Source organism: Delphinapterus leucas, chromosome 1 (assembly GCF_059928025.1).
Source record: "Delphinapterus leucas isolate spDelLeu-1000000601 "Yukka" chromosome 1, BTC_Dleu_Yukka2, whole genome shotgun sequence".
Lineage (NCBI taxonomy): Eukaryota > Metazoa > Chordata > Mammalia > Artiodactyla > Monodontidae > Delphinapterus > Delphinapterus leucas.
Window position 1 is genome coordinate 83,019,862 of NC_143129.1, and position 26,607 is coordinate 83,046,468.

At 43.0% G+C, this 26,607-nt stretch overlaps 1 protein-coding gene across 1 annotated transcript; it reads right to left on the bottom strand.

The window, feature by feature from the left end:
* Nucleotides 1-621: 621 nt before the first annotated feature.
* Nucleotides 622-21,160, bottom strand: NBPF10 (NBPF member 10). The gene is made up of 7 exons (XM_089908230.1): nt 20,401-21,160; nt 18,233-18,335; nt 15,968-16,203; nt 11,921-11,972; nt 10,887-11,050; nt 8,304-8,420; nt 622-758 (listed from the first exon to the last, which is right to left on the bottom strand). The coding sequence occupies exons 1-7, from the start codon at nt 20,576-20,578 to the stop codon at nt 622-624; spliced, it is 987 nt and encodes a 328-aa protein (XP_089764356.1). The 5' UTR covers nt 20,579-21,160.
* Between the last annotated feature and the right edge of the window lie 5,447 nt (nt 21,161-26,607).

Here is a 26,607-nt window from a genome sequence, read left to right on the forward strand (position 1 = left end):
TTTTTGTTTTTAAAATGTGAATGTAACTCGGAAAAGTCAAACTGTTTCCACCCGGTTTGGAATCGGGGACCTTTCGCGTATAAGGCGAACGTGATAATCACTACACTGCGGAAACAAGCCAAATGCGTGAGTTTAACGATACATCTGTGAAAACTGTAGGTCCTGCCACCACTGTTCTGGCCACCAACCTTTTAAACTGAAGAATAAACCTGGAAGCACCAGTGGTCCCTCAAGCAAGGAGACTGCGGCTCCAGACAGGCCCTGGTTAAGGTTCCTCGCCTTCCCGGAAGCGAGGACCATGGGACACCGCACCCCCCCACACAAGTTTGACTTTGGGATGCTGCATCCAACGTAGGGTCTCCAGTTCCACAGCTATGCCCCCGGGTGCAGGGGTCGCCTACGCTGACTCCTCAGCTCCCGGAAGCCGCAGGAGCCGCGGGCTAGGTGCCTCTGAGCCTCAGGCGCCGCCCAGCAGTGTGCACGCCTGATTCCCGGGCTGCGGACTCGAGCTTCGGTGGTTCTTTTCACGGAGCCAGCGGTCAGCGCTCTCGGCTCTTGGAAATGAACCGTGCTTGGAATTCAGGGAACCGTAGGAACGTCTCTCCCCGCCCTCTCCTCTGCTCAGATGCTCCGGATCTTCCCGCTCTTTCCTCTCAAGCCCTTTTGCCTCAGCGCGCTTCCCGGGTTATCAAAGGTGATCTCTCCGGTATCCTCCAGGCGAAAGGGATTCCTCCGGTTTCTATCTCTGTCGCTTAATTCTTTCAATTCACTTTAAGTTCAATATTTTAATCACGCATTTATGTTTTAGCCACTACGTAGCAAAGGCTATGCCTTAGGGCATTTGGCAGTTTTAAAACATGGAATGAACATATAACATATCAAAACTTGTGGGAAACAGCTTAAATCAGTGCTGAAAGGGAAATTTAAGGCCCTAAAGGTTACATTAGAAAAGAGGTATATAGATGTTTGGATGGAAACAAAGCACTAGAATGAGTTTCCTCTTATAGGTGTTAAAAATAGCACTTTTAGGAAACTGATGATTGTAAATGTTTAATTTTGTCTCATATACAGTTGGCATTGGAAGTTTAGCCCTTCCTTGAATGTATACTGCAGATTTTCAAAAAAGCAAGTTATATATTTATTATGTTTAGTGTGGTTTGAAATACTCCCTTTCATATGTTTTAAATAAAGTGAAATTTATGTGAAAAGAAAAGAAAAGAGGTATGAAATCAATAACCTAAGGTCCCACATCAAGAAACAAGAAAAAGTAAAAGAAATCAAGCAAACAGAAGGAAGAAAATACAGAAATCAATGACATTAAAAACAAAATAGCAATAGATAAAATGAAAGCTGATTCTTTGAAGAGATCAATAAACCTGACAAAGGAAGAAGAGAGAAGACAAGTACCTAGTATCAGGAATGAATAGAGACTACAATCACTACAGATTTTGCAGATATCAAAAGGATAATAAGGGAATATCATGGAAAACTCTACACAGATAAATTTGACCACGTAGATGAAATGGACAAATTCCTCATAAGTACAAACTACTACAACTCACTCAATATGAAACTGATCGTTTGTATAGCTCTATAACTGTTCAGGAAAGTCAATTTGTAATTTAAATATTCCAAGGAAAGAAATCCCAGACCCAGATGGTTGTGCTGGGGAATTCTACCAAAAGATTAAAGAAGAATTAATATCAATTCTATACAATCTCTTCCAGAAAATAGAAGAGTACAAAACACTTCTCAATTCATTCTATGAAGCCTGTATTACCCTGACACCAAAACCAGGGGGGAAAAAGTTCAAAAAGAAAACTATAGCTATCTTACGTAAATATATAAATATTCTAATATCCTACAAATTTCCCTCATGAATATAGATGAAAAATCTTAACAAAATATTAACAAATAGAATTCAGCAATATGTACAAAGAATTACACACCATAACCAAGTGGGGTTTACACCAGAGATAAAAGGTAGGCTCAATAGTCAAAGAAGAAAATAGTTTAAATGCTCATAGCTATTATCATACTCAATGGGGAAAAGATGAAATCTTCTTCTCTAAGATTAGGAAAAAGACAAGGATGTCCACTCTACTACTTTTACTCAACATAACATTGGAAGTCCTAGCCAGAGCGATTAGGTAAGGAAAAGAAAGAAAAGAAATCCAAACTGGAAAGGAAAACGTAATACTGTCATTATTTGCAGATCAAATGATATTTTATATAAAAAACCCTAAAGATTCCACAAAAAACTGTTAGAACTAATCAATGAATTCAGTAAAGTTGCAGGATATAATCATAATACAAATAATACAAAAATCTGCTGTTTCTATACACTAATAGCAAAAAATCACAAGAAGAAATTAAGAAAACAATCCCATTTACAACTGTATCAAATATAATAAAATATCTAGGAATAGATTTAACCAAAGAGATGAAAGACCTGTATACTGAAAACTATAAGACACTGATGAGAAAAACTGAAGAAGACACAAAATAACTGAAAAGATACTCCATGCTCATGGGTTGGAAGAATTTACATTGTTAATATATCCATACTACCCAAAGAAATCTACAGATTCAATGCAAACCCTATAAAAATTTCAGTGGCATGTTTTACAGAAATAGAACAAACAAACCTAAAATTTGTATGGAACCACGAAAGCTCCCAAATAGTCAAATCAATCTTGAGAAAGAAGAACAAAGCTGGAGGTATCATGCCTTCTGATTTCAAACTATATTACAAAGTTATAGTAATCAAACAGTATGTTATCAGCATAAAAACAGACACCTAAATCAATGAAACAGAATAGAGAGCCCAGAAATAAGCACACAATTAATTTATGACAAAGGAGCCCAGAATATACAACAGAGAAAGGACAGTCTCTTCAAAAATGGTGTTAGGAAAACTAGAGAGCCACATGCAAAAGAATGAAACTGGACCACTATCTTACACCATACACAAAAATTAATTCAAAATGGATTAAAGACTTAAAAGTAAGACCCTAAACCATAAAACTCCTTTAAAAAAACACAGATGGTAAGCTCCTTGACATTGACCTTGGCAATGATTTTTTGAATTTGACACAAAAAGCAATGGGAACGCAAGCAAAAATAACAAGTGAAACTACATTAAACTAAAAAGCTTCTGCACAGCCAAGGAAACCATCAATAAAATGAAAAGTTAACTTACCAAATATTTGAAAATCATATATCTGTTGAGAGATTAACAGCCAAAATTCACAAAGAACTTATATAACTCAATAGCAAAAAATTCCAGGTAATAATGGGCAGAGAATCTGAATGGACATTTTGCCAAAGAAGACATGTAGATGGCCAAGAGGTACATGAAAACGTGCTCAATATCACTAATTATCAGAGAAATGCAAATCAAAATCACAATGAGCTATCACTTCACACCTGTTAGGATGGCTATTATCAAAAAGACAAGAAATAACAAGTGCTGGTGAGGATATGGAGAAAAAGAAATCCTTGTGTCCTGTTGGTGGGAATGTAAATTGGTGCAGCCACTATGGAAAACAGTATAGAGGTTCCTTAAAAAACTAAAAATAGAACTACCAGATGATCCAACAATTCCACTCCTGGGTATATGTCCAGTAAAAATGAAAACATTACTTTGAAAAGATATGTGCACCCCCATGTTCACAGCACCCCCACAGTAGCCAAGACATGGAAGCAACCCAGGTATGCATCAACAGAGTGTTAGATTAAGAAGATGTAATGTGTGTGTGTGTGTGTGTGTGTGTATACACACAATGGAGTATCACTCAGACTTTAAAAAGAATGAAACTGCCATTTGCAGCAATGTGGATGGACCTAGAGAATATGATGCTTAGTGAAATAAGTCAGACAGAAAAACATGAACACTATATGATATCACTTATATGTGAAATCTAAAAAAGCAAAACAAATGCATATGCAAAACAGAAACACACACAGACATAGAAAACAAATTTGTGGTTTCCAAAGGAGAGTGGGAAGAAGATATGTACAAATTAGGGGTATGGGATTAACAGATACAAACTACTATATAAAATAGTTAAGCAACAAAGGTATACTGTATAGCACAGGGAATCATATCCATCATCTTGTAATAACCTATAATGGAGTATAATCTGCAAATATACTAAGTCACTATGCTGTACACCTGAAGCTAACACAACATTGTAAATCAACTATACTGCAATAAAAAGAAAAACCCTAACAAACCACAAAAACAGAAGTATGGGCGATGGAGATAAGCCGGTATAGACTAGGGCAAGGAGTTTGATTTTATTTTAAATGCACTAAGCTAATTTCTCCCTAGAAGCCCCACTAATATTTAAAATATCTCAACTAGAAAAAATGGCTATGATGGCATGATTCCTTAGTGGAAGCTACAGACTGCTTGAGAGCAGGCATTTCACATTTGGGAGTAGCTTCTGAGCATGCTCAGACATGGGGCCCGTCCAAGGTTCCCAGTGGCCTGGCTGTAGGTTTGTTCACTGTGGGTTTTCCTTCCCTTCTTCGGATCGTGTTGCGCTGGTAAGTCTTCAGTAAATCCTGCTCTGTGGCTGCAAATAACGGTCGCAGTCAGTGCTGGGGTTAAAAGCAAACCTAAAGACTCAGTTCCTGTCAAGATAGATGGCAGACACTGTGGTTTGGATTGAACGACTACAGGCACAATACAGACTTAACCTTGCTGGCAGATGGTGTGTTTCCTTTAATATTTTCGACGAAAAGTATTCACACTATTTTGTTGCTTTGTTCTTCGACAACTTGCTTCCTGACAGGATGCAGCAGGAAGCACAAATACTACGTGCTGATCTTTCCAAAAATGTTTAGTTTGATCAGAATGTAGGACACGGAACAAGATAATTAGCCTGTCCTCTTCAGAAATTCAATGCCATCAGAAACAACAAAAACAAAGACATCAGGAGAGAGTTCCAGGTAATAAGGACCAAAGTGTAATTTATAAACATTAATTAGAACAGGGGAAGATACCAGTATCACAACACACACACTTCTTAATCTCTTGCTCATATATATGTATAATATAGATGCATATGTTAAATGCATCTGTATCTACATACATGCACATGCATATGACATTTTTTAAACAATTGTAAAATTTATACCTGGAGCATATATTAGATAATAGTATTGAATTAGTATTAATGTCCTATGATTTGGTAATTGAATTGTATTATGGTTACATAGAACGATGCCCTTAACACCAGGAAATACATGCTGAAGTATTTAGAAGTGGGCATTTTGTCTGCATTTATTAAAGCAACATGAATGGGTGGGTGGGTGAGTGCAGACAGAGAAAAGGAGTAAATGAATGTTAATTGTTGTATTTAGATGAACAGAATAGAGGTGTTCATTGTATGGTTCTTTCAAATTTTCTGTAGGTTTGAAATTTTTCAAAGTAAATAATTGTGGGGGGAAATGATTGTAAAACACAGGAGACTGTGAAGAGCTGAGTCCTGGACTAAAAATTGGCTCTCAATGTCTCTCTCCCTTGCAGAAGGGTGTCAGTGCTCAATGCCATCCACTCATACAAAAAAATGTAAGTCAGAAGTGTGCTGTACAAACCCATCTAAAGGATCCCTTCCTGCCACCTAGGATTTGTCCTCCTTACATGAATCAGCCTTCTAACCCGGAAGTCTGGTAAGTTGGAGGCTACTTTATATGTTTCAAAGCTTCTGAATGAGATGTCCTGAAGTTATATTTGATAGCAAAAGACAGACAGAGGGTACGAGGAATTTATTTTTAGAAAAAAAAATCCAAATGAGAGTGGAGATATTTGAAAGCTACCAGTTCCATCTAGGTATGTTATCTCTCTCTCTGTGGGCCCTAAACAGAGACCTCTAGGATGGAACTTTTGTTAGAGTGTATCGGAAATACAACAGTGAACAGTAAGCTCTCGGGATCCTTCTCTGGCAGAGATTCTATCACTGTGTCCTTGGGTCCCCTGTTAGGTGGATATGTACGAGACCGCGGCTCTGCTTACAGATGCCCAACTGTGGAGGCAGAACTTTTTGTCTGAGTATCTTGGTTCCCAGAAGGTGAGACACAATGAATATTTTCTTTGTAATAGCAGGTGTACAATAATATTAATTTTGGAATGAAATGATGCACTCAGACCTGGTTTCTATCACTCTGGGGTATAAATGCAGTGGGCACTTTAAAGTTTGAGTTTCCTGCTTTAAGCTGAAGAAAGAAAGCTTTATAATTTTGATTTGCACAAAAAGATGATAGCCAACAGAATGTATATAAAATAGACTCTATTCTAGGATCTTTATAAACCCCCAACCTTCAAGGAAAAAGGACATGTGCTGAAGAGCTCATGAATGGTCTGCAGCGACACTATTCTGGCTTATTCTTCACCCAAATCCTTGCCATTTTCTTCCAGCTGCTGCTGACTCCAGTTATCCACAGGATGGGGGTGGGAAGGAAAAAGGGTTAGGGCTTCTCAAGATTATCTGAGAATCTAGGTATTGGTGTTCCTTAGGCAGTTATCACATTTGCAGGCTGAAGGGCTGTGATTTCTGTAATCAAACTATCCATTTGGAGTAAAAGTCTGGAGTGGCTGTGAAATCCTGCTCTTCCTTTCAGGTTTGGAATTTTGCTTGTTTTGTTGTTTTTCTCATCAATTGGGGAAATGTTTGTGACTATGCTTTGTTGAAATAAGACAGAACGTCTCATAGTTCCAGCATTAGTTGTTACCTGAAACAGAAAATGGAAACAAAAACTGAGAATTTTCTATCAGGTTCTGCTGATACCAAACTGAGGTTTGATTGAGAGCTAAGAGAGGAAAGAGTCCACGTGCCACCTGAATGCAGTTGAGTGGATAAGCTATGGCGGTAAGCCTACAGTCTGTAAAGAGAAAGTTGTGCTAGCAGATTAGAGGGAAAGTCCTCTGAAAGATACTGTCTGCACTGTGGTGTGGAACTTAGGCCCCCACCAGCTCAAAATACTGATAGCCCTGCTCAAAGCTGCTGTACCTTTAAGCAGCTTTTAGCTAGATCCCTACCACCTCCTCCTCAGTATCAGTTTACTCTCCATTCTACTCTTGTGGAGAAAAATGAAGGCCTTTCACACCTCTCAGGAGAGATGTGCCTAGCTTCAAGCATGCACATTCAGAAACAGGAAAGAGAGGATATTTTGAATGGAAATCTGGCTCCTAAATCCATGTCCGATTCCTTTTAAATAGGAGGGTGGTGCCAAGGGAACAGCCCTGGAATGTGAAACCAGGAGGCTCTCAGACACCACCTGTGTAATGTAATTTATAATAAGAAATGTATATTTGGTCTTCATCTCTGTTTCTGGCATAGAGCTCCTAAAACCCTTGGAATTTCCTAAGTGATGGAGGGATAAAGGTTATTGTGTTATGTTAATGAGGTAACTTTTGGAAAGCAAGGAATGTGGGGGGCTTGTTGCCAGGAAGGTCCACCTTGTGATTAGAGGGCTGGAATTTCCAGTCCCAGCTCCTCACCTCCTGGGAGGGTTTTTAGTGTTGTGAGAGCTTCCGGGTTGGTGAACACATGGAGGTGCTGGGAGAGTGGCTTGCTCTGAGAGGGCGTGGAAGCTCCACACCCTTCCCCACTGCCTTGCCCTATGCATCACTTCCATTTGCTGTTCCTGAGTTATATCCTTTTATAATAAACCAGTAATCTATTGATAGTAAGTAAAATGTTTCTCTGAGTTCTGTGAGAAACAATTCTAGGAAATTAATTGAACCTGAGGAGTGGGTGGTGCTATCCTCTGATTTCTAGCCAGTCAGTCAGAAGTACAGGTAACAACGTGGGCTTTCAACTGCCCTCAGAAATGGACAGGGTATGGGGGTGTGAGGCAGGCCTGAAGGCCTGAATGCTTAACCCTTAACCTGTGGAAGGGGAAATCTCCCTTACCACGTTGGAATTGGTACCAGAACCTATATACCATTCAGGTACAGTTCCTTTGCCCATGAGGAAACAGTAGGTCAAGAGGTTAAGTAGTAACTAAAGCCACATGACCTGTAAATTGAGAAACCTGGGACTGGAATCCAGGCTTCAATAATAGGGTGAATTTTGTAACTAAGTGGTGGATTTCCCAGAGCTACTCATTCCTGGAGCCTGGAGTCTTGGGGACCTGTAGAGGGAGCACCTTTCTAGGTTGAAAAAACTATGAGAATTCTCGGTTGTGAAATAGTTTTGGTCTCCCCATCATCTTTTGTTTCGATACCCAGATGTGGCAAGAGAAAAGAGTGATCTGAGAGTGATCTCACCCTGTGGGTTTTGACCACTTACCTCTGGAATATGACTCAGGTGAGCCAGAAGGCTCTGATTTTCTTTCCTGATGTCTGTTTTCATTGTACAGCTGGGCAGTGGACTCCAAGACCTGCCTGTAGAAGTGAGAAGTGCATCCTGTTCCAGGAAATAATCACAGTTTAGACAAGTTACATACATTTGCTTAAGAGGATGCTCTCTGCAGTTCCTTGTCCTGTGCTTCTGTCTCGGCTCAGAACAAAATTGGCACTCAAGGGTTGGGACTGCAGCGTGATGGGGCAGAAGCTTAACTTTCACATGGCCCTTAACAAATGCCAGAACGTTCATACGTATTATCACACCTAGCGGCTGCAATTAGAAAGAAACCTTTGGTGTGGGAAGGGGCCAGGTCACTGTCCCAGCACAAGACTGTGGAATGATGGCCTCTGTGTGAATGCAATCTAAGAGGAGGATGTGGGAACAAGAACCACCTTGGGGACCATGAAGAGTGACCACGACAAAAGGGAGGGGGTGAGCATGGCAGCCGTGGAGACCCTCACTCTGCTGGAAAAAGAGCTCAGAAACCTGAGTTCTGCTGAATGACGATCACACAAGAGGAGAAGAGCAGAAAGTATACAGCACAGGAGTCACAAGAATGGCTTTGGAGGTCAGACAGCTCTAGGATGGAGGCATAGCTCAGCCTTGGGGCAAATCTATCAGATTTTACTTACTTAAATCTACTTACCTATCAAGTAAGATTAATAGGACCTGCCCCATCTGCCTAGCTGGGCCATTTATAAGAAGTAAGTGAAGTAAGGTATATCAAAGCTCTTGAAGTCTGTGAAGCCCTGCACAGGAGACTGGTCCTTAGAGAGATACACATGGCCAGAAGGAGGCAAACTTGGGCCTCCCCTACCATTTCTTTGGTCAGGAATGCTGAGATGATGTTCCAACTTTTCTGGAAGGCTGGCATTGATGAAAAGGATTTCCTTCAGGTGCTGGCACAGGTTCTGGATCTCATCTACTGCAGCCATTCCCCCAGGACACGGAATGATGTAGAAGGTGGAAAATCCTTATCAGTAATGGGGTGGCTGGGGCCTCTCAGCAAGATCCCTGCCTTTCACCATTCTTCTGCCAATTCATCTTCTCATCAGGGAACACCAGGTAGCTTCCTTTAAGAGCCCTTAGGCTTTCAAACAAAGCGTGGCTCAGGGCCAAGCTCACTCCATACAGCCACCTCCTACACAAGGATCTGGGAAGTATAAGGGAGGTTGACACAAGGTGGGAAAACACTGAAGGCCTCTGAGTAGGTCTTGTCTAGCACTGGGAAAGGAGCGGCCCCCTCTTCAGTATGACTTTGTGGGTACTAGGAAGGTATTCCTCTCTCCTAAATACCTCTCCCATCTGATTTATGACTGAACATCTTTAAGAGATGGCAAAGACCTCCCTCTGCACCACAGGGTGAAATGGGAAGCAGGAGTGAAGATACCTTTGTAAGGGAATGGACTGAGTAACAAAAGATACGTACTTATACCCATCTCTGGCAAAAAGACAAAACCTGATGTGGTTTATATCACTATGAAACACTCAGTTAACAGTGAGCAAATTAAGATAGTTTCTTTCTCATGCCTAGAAGAGAATATAAAATGTATTGTCCTCTAAAAATCCAAACTTTTGTCCCCAAAGGAAAGTCATTCAAGTAGGGGAAAGGAGATGAAAGTTGAGGTCTTAGTGTGCACACACACACCAATGAGTCTGTTAACCCAGGGCCTCTTACTCATGGAGGAGCTTCACTGGCTAGTTTGGGTGGGTTTTTTGGAAAGGGGCATGCTAGTGGCATTGCTGCTAGATTCAGCCATTTCTCTAGTAGATAATGCTAGTTGTTGGTTTAGATTAGAATACTGCACTGAGACTAAACCCACAAACAAACAAAAATAACCCCACCAAATCTTGTGTTGCACAAAGAATGGGAACCCTGGCCATTTACCCAAGTGTTGCCAAGATCAGAGCCTTGGCCTTAGGGACACCACCGATATTCTAGTACTAAGATGGAACCTCATGGGGAGACAAGCCACCTGAGGGGAGATGGACACTGGTGCTTGAACTCAGGTACCATGATAAGTGGGCCCCAAATATGGGCAAGACTGCCAATATTCTTGGACAGCTAGAAAAGCCTAAGGGACGCCGTTCCGGAACTATAAATAGCAAGAACAATTCAGAAAGGCTAAGATGCTTCATCTTAAAGAAGGAAGTTTATTAGAGAGACTCCGTGCATGTGTTGAAGGGTGGCAGAGAGTTTGCCATTATCCCTTCACTCTGCGCTCTGGTTTGCCTGGGGTTCCTCAGCTTGCATATGCCAGTGGGGGACAGAGGGACGGAGGTGAGGAGTGGACCAGGAACAATGCAAATGACCAGACTCACCAAGGAGTAAGTTTTTGTACTTAAACCTTGGACCCAGAACTGTGTTCAGCCTAATCACTTTTTCAAAGTTAGTTTTTCGGGACTGCCTGCAGAGATGATCTCAATCAGCGTAGACAGAGGTGGTGAGCATGTAAAAGCTACCAGAGCTTTATTATTCAGTCTTCTGGTTTTGGGGGGTTATTCTCTTTAACTGGGAGTACTCACTGGCTACATCCACAGCAGAGGTCGCCTCCTGCACATCACACACAAAGGCATTGCTGCTGGGAGGCTGGTGGGAGTCGTGGAGACTGGAATGAGTCAGATACCTTTCATCCAGTGAGTCCTCCAGGACTTCATTCACTTCTTCCTCCTGGAGCCCCCTGCTGAGCCTGGGTGGGGGATGGAGAGGAGGGAGGGTGGAGGGCAGGCAAGACAGGAGATTAAACTAAGGCAACCTGGAACCACAGCCTCACAGCTGGTCCTGATCTGAAGCTCATGGAAGAGGCACCAGAAACCAAAGGGGCCATCCTCTCAGAGAGAGAAAGCATAACAATCCACTTCTGACTGGGGTTATAGTGTGCCTGGAGTTGGGGTAGGAGAGAGAGCAGCCAAGTGTTCAGTGTACTGACCTCATAACGCGGATGAGGAAGTAGACTCAACGACTCCTCTAAAATACACTCTGACACATCGAACACACAGAGACCTATAATATTGGCTTTAAAATGCTGTGGACAAATTTTATGTAATAGTATATGAAGGAGTCCATTGAATAATGGCTGCTGAGGCAATGTAACCTCCTAGGGCTCTTGCAGCTTTTAGACCTCTCTCTCTCTCTCTCTAAATGTTTGATATGATTGACTTTATTTTTCAAGATATTTCTGGCTATGAAACATCTGCCAACATATCTCAGGAAACTGTGCAGAAACCAGATAGGCATCTCACTTTAGCTTTTAACCATGCAGGTTTTTAGAAAATAGAAACCAGGGATCTCTGGCTGGTTTACCTTTAGGTCAGAATGACTCTAGTTAACCTAGCTTGAGAAATTACTAAGAAATGGTAACTAATACAAGAACTGCAAAGAGAACAGAAAACATGGATTAATAGGACGTATCATTGTATGATGAACGAATGAAATAGGTACAATCAGCAGTTTCTGGTTTCTCCTGGATCTGGGACCTTTGGCCTCTGGGTCTCTTGCTTCTGGAATCCTCTCTAGATTTCACCATTCCATTATCAGCCCTTTCATCATTCAGAGTTACCTGGGTGCCAGTGGTTCCTGTCCGTCTTCATCCTTCCTATCATGATGATTTCCTGTGAACCAAAAATAGAGACGGCTAGTAGGAAATTGAGCAGGTCCCATTTCATGCCTTACAAATACAAGGGCCTATCTGACAGAGCCATAATACCCTACATGTTTGTTTTTTGGGGGGGGGGGTTACTTTATTTATTTATTTAGAATTTTAGAATTTTATTTATTTTTTTATACCTACATGTTTGTTCATAACACTCTGAAAGAATTTTTCCAGGAGGGCTCAGGTCGTGTCTTTAGAGGAGTAGCCTGGCAGGCTTTCCTGAGCAACAATGAACACTGTTGCTGGTGTGGTGAATCGTCCCCATGATGCGTCCTGTTCCCCAGCACACAGGATACTTGCCCGGCTGTATTCTATACTTCTTCAGCTATAACCTTCATTTCCCCCACAAGCTTGGTTGATGGACCATGGCTGTGAGTCCCATTATTCCTCTCACACAGACCCTGCAGCAGCCACTGAGGAGTAAATACTTTAGAAGAAACCACCTGTTTCTAAGCACCTGACTGGACCAGGGGACCTCTGCATGCTGATGACTGTAAAGAGAATCTTCCCTTCTTTTCCGTTTCTCTTTTTTTTTCTCTCCTGACCCTGCCCAGAGACCAGCCCAGTTGCAGAACCGTATTGTCGAGGCAGCTGAGCAGGGACCTTAACCACAAATGAGAATCTAGCTCTCTAGTCCAAAAGGGACCTCTCGTCTAAAAAGTGTGAAGAGTGTCACCTCTTTTTTTTTCTTTCTCAATTTTCTTGCCTCCTTGCTCTTAAAGTAGCCCCAGTCATGTGGAACTGCAAGACAGTGAGACAGGAGAAACGACTGGGAGAACCCAATCTTTCTGAACAGAGGGACTTGGAAAAAGGACACTTGGGAACTGGAAAGTAGGGAAGAAATGCCAGAGAGGGGAGAGGCTGGAAAGCTGTCTACAAACTGTCAAAAATCCCAGGGCTCATCCCCAAACTGAACATGTGTGGAACAGACCCAAGGAATCATGGCAAAGGATTAGAGATCTGAATTACCATATAAAACACCAGCTAGTGCAAACTAAACCTAGTGACATAGTTGCTGGACTGACCCAAACAACACATCAAAGGCCCTGAACACTAAACTGACACTGGAACTACTGCCCATAGAAGGTGAGACAGAACTTGCAGTCTGAACCTAGAAGGGGTTGATTGCCCGCTAGGAAATAATTTTCAGAGGACTTTAACAGGACCCAGTGTCTCACAATATAATATTCAAAATGTCCACAGTACAATCTAAAAGTACTCAACATAATGAAAACATATAATCTGGGGGCTTCCCTGGTGGCGCAGTGGTTGAGAGTCTGCCTGCCGATGCGGGGGATGTGGGTTCGTGACCCGGTCCGGGAAGATCCCACATGCTGCGGAGCGGCTGGGCCCATGAGCCATGGCCGCTGAGCCTGCGCTTCCAGAGCCTGTGCTCCGCAACGGGAGAGGCCACAGCAGTGAGAGGCCCACGTACCTCTAAAAAAAAAAAAAAAAAAAAAATATAATCATCTCAACAGATGAACGAAAAGCATTTGACAGAACTCAACATCGATTCAAAATAAAACTCTCAGCAAATAAGGAACAAAGAGGAACTTCCTTAAATAAGTTGAAAGGTTTATTCAGCTGTACCGTGCCTGCTCATGTTTGTGTTAGGAGACATAGTTTCTTCTCTGATGTCCGCAGTCGCCATCATAAGACAATAAGTAGAAGGTTTGTTTGTTCATTGAAATACGGATAAATAAAAGAAAACAAACAATAGCTCAACTTGATGAAAGGCACTATGATCATTAATTAGAAAACTCAATATTATTAAAAATGTCCATTCTCCTCAAACTTTTCATAGATTTAAAGCAATGACACTCAAAATCCCAACAGGATTTAAATAGATAATGACAAGCTGATTGTAAAATCTACATGGAAAGGCAAAGAACCTTGTTTTAGGCAAAGAGTTCTTAGATAGAACTACAAACTTATGATCCATAAGATGGACTTCATCAAAATTAAGAAATTCTTCTCTCTGAAACGGAGTTAAGAGAATGAAAAGATAAGCCACAGACCGCGAGAAAATATTGACAAATCAAATATCTGATAATGAATTGTATCCAGAAATATAAAGAACTCTCAAGACTCAATAATAAGAAAACAAACAACTCAACTTTAAAATGGATAAAATAGGTGAACACTCACTTTTCCAAAGATATTTGGATGGTCAATAGGCACATGAAAAGATCTTCAAAATCATTAGTCAATGGGCAAATGAAAATTAAAACCACAATGAAAGGCAACCACACACCTATTAAAAGACAAAAAGCAAAAGAACAACCTGAAAATATCAAGAGCTGGTGTTGGGGAACAGTTGGAATGCTGACTCATCACTAGGGGGAGTGTGAAATGGTACAGCCACACTGGAAAACAGCTTGGCAGTTTCTTCGTGTGTGTGTATGTGTGTGTGTGTGTGTGTGTGTGTGCGTGTGTGTTACCAAGAAACGTTTTTATTTTGCTTGCAGTACATTTTTGTTGATTGCACAAAAGCATGTTTTGTTTTTGCCATTTAATCATTATCACACAATCCTATTCTGAAAGACAAATGTTCATTAAAAACGAAGGAGAAATGAAAATGCACAACCTGAATTACCTAGAAGGCAGTGTCTTATAAGTTAAACATACACTCACCCTATGACCCAGCAATCTCACTCCTAGATACTTACCCAAGTGAAGTGAAGTGAAAATGTATTCTCACACAAAAATCTGTATGTGAATCTTAACAGCTATTATTCATAATTGGCCCAAACTGTGGATGAATGGATAAACAAAAAGTGGTACGTCTCTATAAGGGAATAGTACTCAGCAATAATAAAGGAACAAACTACTGATACATTCTGGAGATGAAAAGTCTAAAGGGACAGAAAATAGACCCAGTGGTTGCCAGGGACTGGGTTTGGGGAAAATGGCTGACTACAAAGAGGCACAAGGGAACTTTTAGGAGTGATGGAACTATTCTACATCTTGATTGTGGTGGTGCTTTTATCACTGTATGCATTTTTCAAAACTCACAGAACTGATATTACAATGGGTCATTTTACTGTATGTCAATTATCCTTAAAAACCAAAACTGATTGGATGGCTGCTGCCTCCTGGTCCAAAAGCCTGTGATGAAGGAGGCAGTTGTAACAATGTGGCCTCCAGCCCCGTGTATTCTCCCCTGTACTCGCCCCCAGCCAGTCCTCACATTGTCATGGTCCCCAGAATGTGAGGTGAACGGCAGGTGGAGTGTAAGCACCTGACAGTCCTCTTCTTTTAAAATTGTAACCCGAGTGCCTGATATTATTACTGATTCCTGAGGCATCCACTTCAAAGACAGCTATCTCAAAGAATCACATGGGCAGCTACAGGACTAGATGAAGAAGCAGGCTGCCCCACCTCTGAAGTTTCTCTTGATTTAGAGATCCCTGGTTGATTTAGATAACTGGTGTTTGACCGCTTGTTTTTCTTTCCTGCACTTTAATTCCCCCTCTTCTGTTTTAAATTCACAAATAGTGAACCCACAAAACCCTAGGCACCCCAGCCTCAACCCAAATTAAACAGAACTACAGGCCTGTGCTGTCTCCCTCTCTACCCCTGACCTCACTGGGCGGCCCTGGGGGAGCCATGTACCCTCCAGGAAGTGTGAGTAATACACCTCACGTTTCTCAAAGTTCCCTGATGGTTGTTGCTGAGGTGTATCTTGCAATCATAATAAGAACCACAAGGGTTGGTCCAGCCATAACACTGGCTCCAAAACGGGAAATGTCTGTGGGGGCTTCCTCGGGCCCAGGGGAGGACCCCCAGGTTTATCTAGCTGACAGCGTCACTATCCTTTGGCTGAGACTGGCACAAAGCAGCAGGGCATCTGGCTAAAAACTCACACTTAGAGTCGTGGAGGCACGGAATCTTATGTGAGGCTAGGGCCTTGGGAGGAGCTAAGGGTCCTCAGACACCTGTAAGCCAACTTACCAGTGGTGAGTTTGCTGGCAAGTCTCTCTGCCAGCTGGCTTCCTTGGGCCAGTAGCTCACAGAATCTCTGTCTCTGGTAGCAGGTAACGTCAGTGCTCCTGAGGAGACTCTCAAAAGACTTGACTGTGTCCTTTGCATGCTGCATGAAAAAATAACAGACACCTTTCCCTTCCTGTAGCTTCTGTCGTAAGTGGGTCAGTTCTCGGGCCTGAGCCTGAATTAGGGGATCATATCTCCTAGAGTGGGAAAGAAAAGTAAAAGTGAAAGTCATGAATGATAAGTTATGGGAATTTCAGCAGAGATATCTCTTAGATTACTCGTAAGAAATTCCCCATGTTGAATTCTTGCACAGCTTGTGAGCCTTGCCTGTGACAGAGGGAATGAGTAAAATAGCATTGGGTTTGTCTCTTTCTTTTTTATTAATTTTGCTTTAAAAAGAAGCCTTGCAGTTCCTCACTTCAGTCCACATCCATTTCAATGTCATATGCAACATCAAGCATTATGCAGAAAGTGTGTGTGGGCGGAAGTCAGGTACAGAAGTATTGGACAGGTACATCTGATACTAATTGAAAGGATGAAAAGAAAAATCAGTGAGAGGGTCAAGATGAAGAGCATTCCTTTGAATGACAAGAAGATAAGCCGTAATTAGTAAGGAGGCACGTAAGAGTAACAATTAAAATTCTGAGTAACAATTGCATTACTCTATGTGGGATTTCACAGTTTTCTAATTATTGTACAAATATTTCTCATAGATTCCAATCTAGAATGTGAGCTCTGTGAGGCTGGAGACAGGGCTGTGTTGCCCAACTAAACAGTACACAGTAGCGTGTATACACCCAAGTAGGCAATCAGTTAATACGTAGAACCACGTAATCCTAATGCTAGAGTAGACATTGTCACCTACCCCATCTGATGCCTGAATCTCCTCACCACTAAGTGATCTTCTACAGATTGTCTTTCAAACTCTATTCCTTAGAGTTCCTATAAAGTGTCAGAGGAGGTAAAGGCAGAGACCAGGCAGAAACAGGGCTCCAGACCTAGGCCTCCTTCAATCAAATATCTCTGCTTTAGTGGGTCTTACACAATTGAGCTTCTCAGATTTCATTTTAACCAAGGTTAAAAGACGTCTCAAATGCCACAATCTACCCTATGTTTGAAACTCTCTAAGGATGGGCAATGCTGGTCCTTGCAAATTAATAATTCATTTTGTAGGCAACAGCTGCTCAATTATCTATCTACTCAATGCCCCTCCCAGTTAACACACCACATTGTCTGATACTTAGAAAAAAAAAATCAAAGTTGGGGAGGAGAAACATTATTATCATGAAAGGTACTTCGGAAAACTGGAAATTAGGAGTGTCTGCTTGCCAGCCATGGCCAAGCCCCGGGCCTGTCAAGAGTAGAGGTCCTCGCAGTCCCCAGGCTGCGACCACCCCAGGGGCCTAGTCTTACAGAGGCCCAGCCCTGAGGCTGCATAATCTGGGGCAGCCACCATCAAGAAGCCCCTCTCAGGGGTCAGTACTCCTTTGCGAGCATGGATTCCTTAAGTCAGGACTGCATAACTAATAAAAACCAAATCTGGGCTTCCCTGGTGGCGCAGTGGTTGAGAGTGTGCCTGCCGATGCAGGGGACGCGGGTTCGTGCCCTGGTCCGGGAAGATCCCACATGCCGCGGAGCAGCTGGGCCCGTGAGCCATGGCCGCTGAGCCTGCGCGTCCGGAGCCTGTGCTCCGCAACGGGAGAGGCCACAACAGTGAGAGGCCCGCGTACCGCAAAAATTAATTAATTAATTAATTAATTTTTTAAAAAACCAAATCTAATATTAAAAAAAGATGACAATCACCACACTTATAAAAAGTAAGAACAAGTATAATAATTACAGCAAATATTTGTTGAGAGCTTGCATTTTATCTTCATAACTCTCTGAGGTAGACACTGTTCGTATTTCCATTTTACAGATGAGGTAGCTGAGGTAACTCAGACACTGGAAAGTTAAGTACATTTGCCCAAGGTCACACAGCTAGAAGCCACATTGCTAGTATTCCAACCCAGGCATGTGTCTCCATTTTATTCATATAGTATTTGAGGGAGAATCCAGAGGCCTAACTAGTCCACCATCCAGTTCCCACAGCCCCGCAGGCTGTCTTTGTCTAGTTCTGGGCCTGCCATGTACATTTCTGCCCTTCTCCTTGCACAGATTTGCTCTTTATTCTATCAGCCTGGGCTTCCCCACTTCACACACTTTCCCACATAGCTTCCTCCTTACCCAAGCCTTGCAGCTGGTCTCATCTTCTCTGCCAGCTCCCCCTCCTCAAACAGCACTTCCTCCTCCAGCACAGATTCAATGAGGTCTTTGTACTCTTCACACTCTGGGGAAACAGAGACGCTGCCTCAGGGGAAAGCTGGACAGGCTGCTGGGTCACTGCCTTCAAGGGACGAAGGAGGGTCCATCCCGGGGACTGATGTAACCTCGGTAGCAGGCTCTACGCAGGGATTTCCACATCTGATTCCTCAGCCTCCCCATGTTAGAGCTGAGGAAAGAGAAGCTCACAGGCAGGTATAATAACTTTCTCAAGATGATTCAACTGGAATGAAGCAAAGTCAGAATTCACATACTCTGAGTTCTGACTCCAAAACTTTACCAAGCCTTGTGGCCTCTTAAGTAGAATATTAACCTGGGGCATGGAGTAGGAATTTCCCGTGTTTTGGGGAAGGCTCCAAGGACTGTAGGGCTGACAGTTGTCCCACACTGAGAGTCTCTGTAATCCCCCAATATTTCAAAGATTTAAAAAAAAATTTATTTATTCATTTATTTTTGGCTGTGTTGGGTCTTCGTCGCTGTGTGCGGGGTTTCTCTAGTTGCAGTGAGAGGGGGCTACGCTTCATTGCACGGGCTTCTCATTGCGGTGGCTTCTCTCATTGTGGAGCATGGGCTCTAGGCCGGCGGGCTCAGTAGTTGTGACACACGGGCTTAGTTGCTCCGTAGCAAGTGGGATCTTCCCAGACGAGGGCTCGAACCCGTTCTTAACCACTGCACCACCAGGGAAGTCCCTCAAAGATTTTAAAGTTTATCTGGAGACAAACTGTGTAAAAATGTGTATGAAGGGAAAAAAGTCTGAAAGACATATGCTCAAATGCTAACGGTGCTGTGTGTTAGTCTGGAGGCAGAACTAATACACAGTGTTTGCCAAGGCCCTGTTCTAGTAGATTTTAGAGAATTATCATCCTGTAATCATCACCACTACCTGAGGAGGTAGACACTAGTCCTATTACCATTACAGATGTGGAAATTGAGGCAGAGAGAAGGTAAACAACTTGGGTTTAAATCCAGGAAGCCTGGTGCCAGGGTACATGCTGTTAATCACTGCACTGTATTACCTTTACACGAAGATGTTGGATGAAATCTTTCTTCTTCTGCAGTTTCAAAAAAAGCTGTGTTATGATTATAATAACTGATACTAAAAAACCTAACATTCAGGGCTTCCCTGGTGGCGCAGTGCTTGAGAGTACACCTGCCGATGCAGGGGACACGGGTTCGTGCCCCGGTCCGGGAAGATCCCACATACCGCAGAGCCACTAGGCCTGTGAGCCACGGCCGCTGAGCCTGCGCGTCCGGAGCCTGTGCTCCGCAACGGGAGAGGCCACAACAGTGAGAGGCCCGCGTACCGCAAAAAAAAGAAAAAAAAAACCCACAAAAAACCGCTAACATTCCCACACTCCAAAGCTTGTCGTTTCACTTCTTTGACAAGTAGGCTTTAATTTCTACTTTTCAGCCCATGTCAGTAAGTTGGATAGCAAATTTTATCCCCCATTGGTTTATTGAAAAATAATGGTAGAAATTTGAAAGCAAACTCAATTTCAGGGTCAGTAAGAATCCTCCCCTTATATCCCTGTCCCTCTCGTGCCCTCGCTCCCCTGTTCCTCAGTCACTACAGCTCCACCCCTCCACTCTCTGTTATTGATGTTCTCATCTCCAGATATCTGTGGTTCACTTGGGAACAGAGAGCTTTAAACTCCTTTAAGGTAGGTGGGGTCTCCTATCACTTCTTTCTCCCTGAGTGCAGCTAGAACTGTGCTTTGCAAATGGGTGCTCATAAAAGTTTGAATTAAATCCTGACATGTTTAAGCCAACAAGGATCTGACACGTGTTCCTGGGAGAGAAAAGAAAGTTTAGTGCCTGAACCGAGATCTCAGCCTCTATTCCTCCATACACCCCCACTGCAAACTTTACTCCTTTGTGCCTCAGTGTTTCCATCCTCTGCAAAATGAGGGTAAACGACCCACTTCCACCATTCTAGGAGTATAGTAAGGATGAGATTTATTTTATTTGATGGGATGAAGAAGAGAAAAGAAAGTCTGGAAGGTGTTTAGGTGCTTAGAGGGAAGGTGGACAATCATTTATCACTTTGGTGACTGTGAACCCATAGGACTTACTGTATTTCTGCAGCTGTTTGGCCAGGGAGTAGGCAGTAGCTTGGGACATGAGGAATTTCTCTGTGAGGTCTTGAAAGTCCTGTTTGCTTTTTTCCAGCTGGGAGCGCAAGTACTGGTTGGTTTCCAGGATGCTCATTTCACTTCTCTGACCGGAGAAAGTGGTGAGAGATACTGCCATGCTGAAGCTTATGGTGGAAGAAGTAGAGCCAAAACCTGGGGAGAAGAAACCCAAACAAATAATAAATTAAAAACAAGTGATGGATTCTGGTGATGGCCGCACTGCCTGGTAAATTACTAAAAATCACTGAAGCATACAGTTATATTAGGTGAGTTTTATAGTACGTAAATTATACCTCAATAAGCTTTCATTAAGTGAAAAAATGTATTTAAACAGGTGTAAAGAATGCAGATGTAATTCATTACTTAGTTCAGGCCAGACTTTGTCAGCATTCCACAACTGAGAATCCTTAACCACAAAAATAAGGCACAAGATGCCAAAGCTCAGAGGTCAGGCTCTGACAAGAGTGCCCGAGGGAGGACCCAGTGTGCAGGTAACCATGCGGAGTCACAGTAACAGAAACGGAAGGTGGCGCTGTCATGGAACCTTGGGAGCCCCTGTCTTCTAGTTGCCTAGGCCACACTGAGACTCAAGGCTACCGGCTCTGTTCTGAAGGTCACCACTGATGGGGACACCCCCTCAGCAGCTACTCTCAGTATCTTGTACTGAAACCACAGGCCTGTCTCTTTCAAAAATTTAATACTATTTTGTACTGTTTATTCTTGCAAGCATAGAAAACACCAAGGAATCGAGATTTTCCCAAATTCTTTCATTGTCTTAAGGACTGTCATGAAGACACTTTTCTTACAGAAAAACTGAAAACTTTTAGTTATATTAAGGGGGTAAATACACAGTCAAAATTATATTATTATTTTTAAAGGAATAAAAATGAAGTATTAGCCTAACTAGCAAGGAAAGGAACAAAAATGTGCAACTTCAAAGAAAGCAGAGAAAAGAAAATAATAAAGCAAAAAAATTTTAAATGATGAATCGAATGGTTGTAAAATTTTGTGAATATACTAAAAATCACTTAACTACATATTTTTAAATGGTGACTTTTTGGTATATGTAAATTATATCTCAAAACTCTAATAAAAAGGATTCAGTAAAGAGAAAAGCAGTAGAATGAAAAATGAAATAAACTTTAAAATCTGGTTCTTTTGAGAAAAAATAATGAAATACAGTAAAATTGGCAACGTTCTGGAAAATTTAATCAAAGAAAAAGGAGAGAAAAAGAAACTTTAAAAAGAGAAAAGGGATAAAATAAATATGAAAAAATTTTAAATTCTAAATGAATACTACCTGTCAACCCTTACACAAATTTTAAAATTTCAAAAAAAGAAAAAGAAAAATTGAAAACTTTTAGATAGTCCTGGTGTTCTTCTTTGATTCTCTAGTTTTCTCCGCATCATTTTAATATTGTGGGAAAAAAATCCTGAGTATAATACTGTGCTCCGTGGGTGCATAATTAATTTATAAGTATTACCAGCCAGATTGTGTCTTATTTACCTTCTTGCTGGAGACCAATGTTATGGTGGCTTGTTTTCACTCACTAGGGAAGCATGGAGGCTTCTCATTAAACTTGAAATCAGGTTTGACCTCCCTGCCTCCAGTCCCATGCTCTTCTTCTCCTGTAGGTTGCTTTGTGTTTTAATCTGTATATAAGATGTCGTGCTTGTCACTTGTAAATGTCATCCTAGCGCCACAGGGTTTCTTTCCAACTTGTCAAAGTCACTGAAATACTTTTTTTATGTTTCTTTGAAACACGCAGTGGCCACCTAATTTGGGATGACTTGGAAATGAATGCTGTTCCTTTTGCCCAGAGCAGTTGTTCATAGAACTCTGAGTGATAGTTTGTGTTGACCCAAAGCTATTGACCTGTGGTTGTATTCTCAGCCAGAGCATAGTAAACATCAAGATCATGGGTCTATGGTTGTTGGTGGTGACCACAGCACTCCTGAGCAGTGGGACCTAGTGACATAGAAGCTGAGGTTTTAAAGAGGGGCACAGACAGACAGGACAGAAAGTGATCTCCTGACCTCTGCTTACTTCCTAGGTATCAATTCGTCCCTGGTTTTGTGAGCCTGAGACTAGGGCAACTCCCCTGAAATATCTATCTCTTCTCGTCAGCTGCCTAGCTTTTCCAGGCTGATGGCCTACACATGTGGGACCACGGCCACCTCCATAAGTTCTACTGAACATTCACGACAAAGTGAAGGAAGGAGGACAGACTACCCAACCCGCTTGCCACCCTGCTTCTAGACTGTAGTGTTGGTGTGTGAGATTTCCCAAATTGTATATGACTTCAATCCCTTTAAATGTATTTTAGCTTATTTTATGTCTTAGTGTCTAGTCTCCTGGAGAATGTTCTCAGTGCACTTGAGAGAAATTCTATTCTGCTCTTGTTGCGTGGAGTGTCTATAGGTGTCTGTTAGGTCATATTATTTAAATCTTCTGTCTCCTTCTGCTCTTCTGCCTGGTTGTTCTATCCACTGCTGAAAGTGTGGTATTGAAGTCTCCAATAATTATTGTTGAATTGTCTGTTTCTCCCTTTGATTCTGTCAGTTTTTGCTTCATGTATTTTGGGACTCTGTTAGATGCACTGTGTTTAAATCTATTACATCATCCTGATGGGTTAACCCTTTTATTGTTATAAAATATTACTCTTTATCTCTGGTGACATTTTATTGTTGTAAAGTCTCCTATCTATTTTGTCTGGTGTTAGTATAGCCACTCCAGCTTCTTTATGGCTATTATTTGCAGAATTATACTACATTACATGGCAAAAGGCACTTTGCAGAGGTAATACAGTTGACCTTAAAATGGGGAGATTGTACAGGTGGACTGATCTAATCACAGAAACCCTTTAAATCTGGGTCAAGAGGTCAGAACTAGGGAGTTGGAGAGAGTCCAAGCTTGTGAGGGATTCAGTGAGGCTTTGCTGGCTTTGAAGGTTGGGGGAGCCACAGGCAAAGAAACAAATTCCTCAGTTCTACAGCTTCATAATTACTGCTACCTACATACATTCACTGACAACTTTAAAAATGCATTTACAATGCATGCTGTACAGATTCAGACGGATTCCCACTGCCTCTGACCACCCTTGTCTTCTTTCAGGTTACTGCATCTGTCGAAATTGGGGGACACAACTGCCAGGGCTTTGTTCAGCCTCTTCTCTTCTCTCACGTGTGTATGGCTGTCTGGAGCCAATGACACTGTTGAGGGCGGGCTGCTGAGCACAGGTTCCTCGTGTGCTTGGAAGCCACAGGCTCCTGATACATCTAGACTCTGAACACCACTTACCTGGAAAGCCCAATACCCTCCTCAAGCTTCCTGTCAGCAATAAATAGATTAGTACATTCAAGCCTTGCCCTTCCGTGCACCCCTGAGGCCATGGCCTCTAACATCTCAGCCACTTTTGGATGGATATGTCCCACCCTAGTGCTACTCTCCTTCCTGGAGGTTCACTTCCTTCATCCCTACAGCACACTGAGAAGCTACTAGTGACCAGCCCAAGGGCCAGCTTGCAAATCAGGGTTAAACAGTGACCTGAGGAGGCTTTGTCTAGATCAGCCAGAGGTGTAGGTGAATATGCCAAGGAGATTATTTCCAAATGTTCTACACTACAGAAACACCCCAGAACCGACTTCCCATGGAATATACAACCTGGAGCAGCGGTTGTTTCACCTCAGGCCAAGCACTAATCCCTCCAGGATCACAGCCTGGCCCCCAAGGTTGCCAAGCTACTGTTTAGACAAACTCTTGAATATCTTTTATTCCAAAATCACAGCTGGGTTCTCCACAGTTTCTTCAGTTGACAGCATCATTGCTCCTGGCTGCTAGGTCTCTGCATGGAACAGACTTACCTGTGCAATAAACAGTCCAGCAGAGGTAGTAAAAAGGGTGACTCTTCTAATCTTGCATGCACAATGATGATTCCCACACATGCTCTGCAGAGGCAGAAAATAAATTGTGGCAGAGTGAATAGCAAACACATACCTTGGCCAAGAGTCAACACTGGGTCCTGCACATGAAACCGCAGATACTGCCACTGAACTACGGATGTTCTAAATTCAAGGCTGGGTGCAAGCTCATAACACTCCCAATAGGTCACGTTCTGCAACCACCATACCTAGACTTGGGGACACCACAGCTCCCAACTACACTGAGAGCCCTTGTGGTTTGGGAGCGTGGTGTGGACCAGAACTGCAACTAGAATCCAATTCCTCCTCAAGGCTACAAATTCCCACCTGGGGTCTGGAATCCAAAGCTGTGCCTGTACAAAGGCCAGGGTGCTCCAATGACACCTCTGAGACTTGACTACTAAGAATTCCCCAAGCCTAAGTTCCATAATGTTCCTCTAGCGAGTTTCCCTAGAGGGATTTTCAGGGGCCTCCATCCCAGCTGCCAGAGAACTGAGTTGAATGAATTCAGAAGTCAGAAGTTCAGGCACATCAGAGGACTGCTGTTGGTCAGTTACTCCTTTGATGAGTGTGGTCCAGATGCTTTCAGGACCTTGACCGATAGCTGAAAAGCAAACATTCGAGTGGTGCAAACCTTTGGAATTTTGTCTTCCAAAAACGGAGGCGGGGGACGGGAGGCTCCCAGAGTGAGACCCAGGATCTCCAGTATCATAAAGGACGACGGATGTGGGAACGGGGACGGCCTGGGTGGAAAAGGCTTTCAAGGAAGGCCCCAGGGCTCTGAACGAAACTCTGGGTCTTTCCCCTAAAACCTGTAGCAATTGCAGCTTTCCAGCCTTAGTTGATGATCCGTATGCTCAGGCCAAACACACATCTCTTTTACGCCGGTCTTTCTCTCACACCACACTTCCAATTTGTCAGAAAATCGTATTTTTTCTTTGATTAATTGAGCACTTTGATCCACACATATTTTTCTTGGTCTGATTTTGGCCCTCGACTCTCCTGAGAAAGGCGTGGAGATCGATTCAACTCGCGACCCTCGGTCAGCCAAGGGTTCAGGGTTTGAGACCTTTAACCTCGGGAGTGTGGGGCCGGGCCGCGCTTGACACTTTTCTTGGCCCCGCCGGTCCAAATCGGCCTCTTCCGGGCCTGTCCTCGAGGGCCGGGGGCAGGGCCGGGCCGCCTCGGCGGAGCCCCTCTCGCCGGGTCGGGAGCCCCACACCTCGCGTGGCGCCGGCGGAGAAGCTTCGGGCGGCGTGGGTTCATTGGCCAGCGGCCCGCGAGACGCAGGGGCGCGTTGCGCGCGGGCGCACACGGCGACTTTGTGGTTCTCGGGCACCCGCTGCCCTTCCGGCTCCTCTCGTTCTCCCTCGCGGGCAGTAACGTCCGGGCAGGAAGACACAGGTAGTAGAAGGGCAGCCTCTCCTTTAAGTCCTGTCCACTCAGGATCCAAAAACGGTCTTGAAGAGATAGAGGGAGAGGTGGAAACAGATTAAGGGAAAAGAAGAAATCCTATGCGAATTCCTCATCTAAACGCACCCTGAAGATGAGGTCTGTGTCCGCATGGACCCTGTCCTCCCGGCGCTGGTGAAGGTGAGTCGAGTTCCCCTGAGCAGTTGGCGCCAATGCAGACAACCTTGGCCAGGCGGCCAGCGAATAAGCAGCCCCTCCGCCTCCCCAGATGGGCAGCACTTGATGGCAACCCAGATGGGTTGTTATGTGGACTTAATAAGTTCTTGCACAGTAGAGCCCCGAGGAACAGTGCTGGTCCCACAGTGAACCTCCGAGAAATCTGGTATTATTTCCACTTCTAACTGTACCACTGCTGACTTTCAACATTCCCCAGATAAATTAGTGTTTAATGGTTTAACTGATCTCTTCTGCCTCATATTAGTGACCTGAATCTGGAAAAATGTTTGGTTTTGATGTTGATCTAAGTGGTGATCTAACTGCAATGGGGGACTGGATCCAACTTCATCAGTTTCTTGGACCTTGGACAGGCATGATGATTGTTCAGCTCACGGTAGACAATATTTTGCACATGCTTCCTGCAAGAAATTTCAATATACAGTCAGTTAAGTATTATAAGAAAAGTCCAAGTGTGTACCAGTGACCCAGTCTTTTTGGTTGCTTTTGTTTGTTTGTTTTGTTTGTAAGAAATAAAGGAGGGAAATATAATTTATCTGGAAGTTGTAGAAGATTTCCTCTCTCGGTTATAGTGCAGTG

Bases quoted from the DNA above. Each gene is read 5' to 3' on its own strand.
- NBPF10 (XM_089908230.1), bottom strand. From the start codon at position 20,578: ATGGCAGTATCTCTCACCACTTTCTCCGGTCAGAGAAGTGAAATGAGC. The intron at 11,051-11,920 runs GTAACTCTGAAT...TCCCCCACCCAG, and splicing joins CAGGAACCACTGGCACCCAG to GCTCAGCAGGGGGCTCCAGG. The intron at 759-8,303 runs GTAAGTGGTCAA...GTGAATTGAAAG, and splicing joins ACCTGAGTCATATTCCAGAG to AATTAAGCGACAGAGATAGA.